This window comes from Polyodon spathula, unplaced genomic scaffold (genome assembly GCF_017654505.1).
Source record: "Polyodon spathula isolate WHYD16114869_AA unplaced genomic scaffold, ASM1765450v1 scaffolds_4014, whole genome shotgun sequence".
Lineage (NCBI taxonomy): Eukaryota > Metazoa > Chordata > Actinopteri > Acipenseriformes > Polyodontidae > Polyodon > Polyodon spathula.
This window is the reverse complement of record NW_024475471.1, coordinates 1-2,543: the sequence shown is the minus strand read 5'-3', so window position 1 is coordinate 2,543 and position 2,543 is coordinate 1. Positions and strand designations below refer to the sequence as shown.

Sequence of the window (2,543 nt, the reverse complement as noted above, 5' to 3'; positions counted from 1 at the left end):
ATTCTTTTGGGATATAACACATCTTTTACGCTAAAATGTTGTTACAGTGTCACTACTGTTGCTCTCTTGTTTACTCCGTACCTTATGTGTAAACTGCATTTTTCAAAATAGAGATTTGTTTTTAAATGCACCTCAAAATGACAAATAGCAAATAACTTATTCATTTCAGTCACTCAATATCTCCCTGTCTACTGTAGTTATTTTTGTTTTCATGAAATCTGAAAACATCCAAAATCTATTGATAATGGTTGCATACTCAGTGTAAAACTATTGACTTATTCTTTTTTTCACTTCTCTGTAAGACCAGTGAGGTGATAACTTAATGTCATGTTTTTTATAAATGCGGGAATGGTAAATGCGCTGACAACCTTCCCGTTGGCTATGTTTTAATTTAATTGTAGATCATACCCTTACTTCCCTGGAGCCTGACTACACTGCAAAATGGAGAAAGTACCTGCAGTTGAAACAGTGTTTCTATATGGCATATGTAAGTACAGTTAGAATTTTTGTGAATTTAGCAAAAAACAATGAGCGTGTTTTTAAAACCTGTGGATGCTAGTAGCACTTTAAACAAATTGGTCTTTAGAAGGGATGCTATTCAGAACACTGTAATCCTGGAAGCTGCTTGGAGTCGCACTACACATAATGGGAGTAACTACAAAGTAATCATGTTTAGACTTTAAAAGCAGAACAGATAGTACACTACATCTAATCTTGGTCAGTTAGTTGGATGCAATGAGATACTGCATGCCAGCAGACAGAGATTTGTCTTCTATGGGAGCAGTCATAAAAGGCCTGGAATTAATACACTGTATGTATTGGATTACTTTTTAAAATTATTCTAACCTTCTGCCTTCTGAACTACTAGGCGTACTGCTACCATGGACAGACTCTTCTAGCAAGTGACAAATGTGGAGAATCGATCCGATCTCTACAAGAGGCAGAGAAGTGTAAGCCATCCTTTAAGAACACAGCTGCTAATACATGCTGTACATGCCATCAATTTGATATAAGTTTTATTTCAGGTATTCACTTGACATGGGAGTATTAATTTCAATAATATGGATCTGTAAAGTTAAGTACAGTACTTCCAGTAAGGCTGTAGTTTTGAGCCCTCATTATGTGACTCGGAATGTGTGTATTCTGCATTTTAACAATTGCAAAATAAATGGCATTATGGGGAAAGTGACTGTCGGGAAAGTTGTGTACAGGAGCGTGTGCTGCTCCTACACAACATTTCTCTATCTACAATTAGTCAGTTTCCTCCAATACATAAATGTCAGATGCATTTGCAACCGTTACTTTGTATAGTATCTATAGTATAGTAATGTTGTTTGAAGATGACACCCTGGGATCCTTCAAAAAGCTGCTTGATGAAATTCTGGGATCAATATGCTGCTAAACAACCAAACGAGCAAGATTGTCCAAATGGCCTCCTCTCGTTTGTAACTTTTTTATATTCTTAGATAGGCAGTCGTGAAGTAAACTTCGTTTTGTCAAAGGCAGGTTCCCACTTTGTACACATGGATCCTAAGACTAAACAATGTATACAATGACATGCTTTTCAGAGTTCATTATTTTTGTCGTGGTTGTTTTTATTTAGTCTATGGCAAAGCAGAGGATCTGTGTAAAGAGTATAGGCAGACCAAGGGACCAGGAAGTACAGCCAAGCCATCAGAGCAACTCTTCTTCAGGAAATTAGGGTCTTGGATCAAAAACACACTGGAGAAATGTCAAAGAGAAAATGGATTCATGTAAGTATATTGACAGAATTAAGCCAAACCTTGAAATCATAAGTCAGTGTTTACTATTATTGTATTCACTGCTGTAACATGGGATGTATGTTGTTTCATTGGGGTTGCATAGTAATAGTATATAAAGAAAGTTGGTTACAAAATCAGCTGCCTCTATTTTCGTTGGTAGTATAACATAAACCAGTTTATATGCCAACTTCGTACTCAGTGATATGGAAATGGTAACACTTCAACTTCTGATATTAAATGTCTACAGTGTCACTTTTTGGTTTCTGGATAACAACAACCTAGCTTCACACCGAACTGTCTTCTGTAATTCATTAAGACAAGTTTGATCTTGGGCAATGTACAAGAAAAATGAACCCTATTGTAGTAGTCATTTTACAAAGCTGTTGCTGCCACAGTGTCAAGGTCTCACATCTGGAAGACCATCTGAGTTAATGATTTTATGTTGTCAAGATTATATAAACACTGATGCTAAATGTGTTGGCGACCTTGACATTGACCTCTGCCATATTGAAATATTTGATACTTGGCTGTACTGTTAATCTTTGTATGTATTTTTTTTCATAGATATTTCCAAAAGGTTCCTCCAGAAGCTCCCCAGTTGGAATTGAAGGCCAATTATGGGCTTGTGGAACCAGTTCCATTTGAATTTCCAGCTCTTCATCCTCCGTGGGCACAGCAGTATATGCTTTCATGACCTCACTAAAGGGATAGACGATGAAAAGGTACGTTTTTCTTGAAATCCCATAGTCTATGCCCCCCCCCCCCCCCCCACAAAAAACT

The 2,543-nt window shown here is 37.1% G+C and overlaps 1 protein-coding gene across 1 annotated transcript; it reads left to right on the top strand.

Moving 5' to 3' along the window:
• Nucleotides 1–364: 364 nt before the first annotated feature.
• On the top strand, nucleotides 365–2,457 carry LOC121312584 (BRO1 domain-containing protein BROX-like; the record flags this gene model as incomplete). Its single annotated transcript, XM_041244299.1, has 4 exons — nucleotides 365–487; nucleotides 869–950; nucleotides 1,604–1,754; nucleotides 2,328–2,457. Coding segments are annotated over 4 exons (486 nt in total), but the record flags the coding sequence as incomplete, so codon positions are not given.
• Nucleotides 2,458–2,543: the final 86 nt, after the last annotated feature.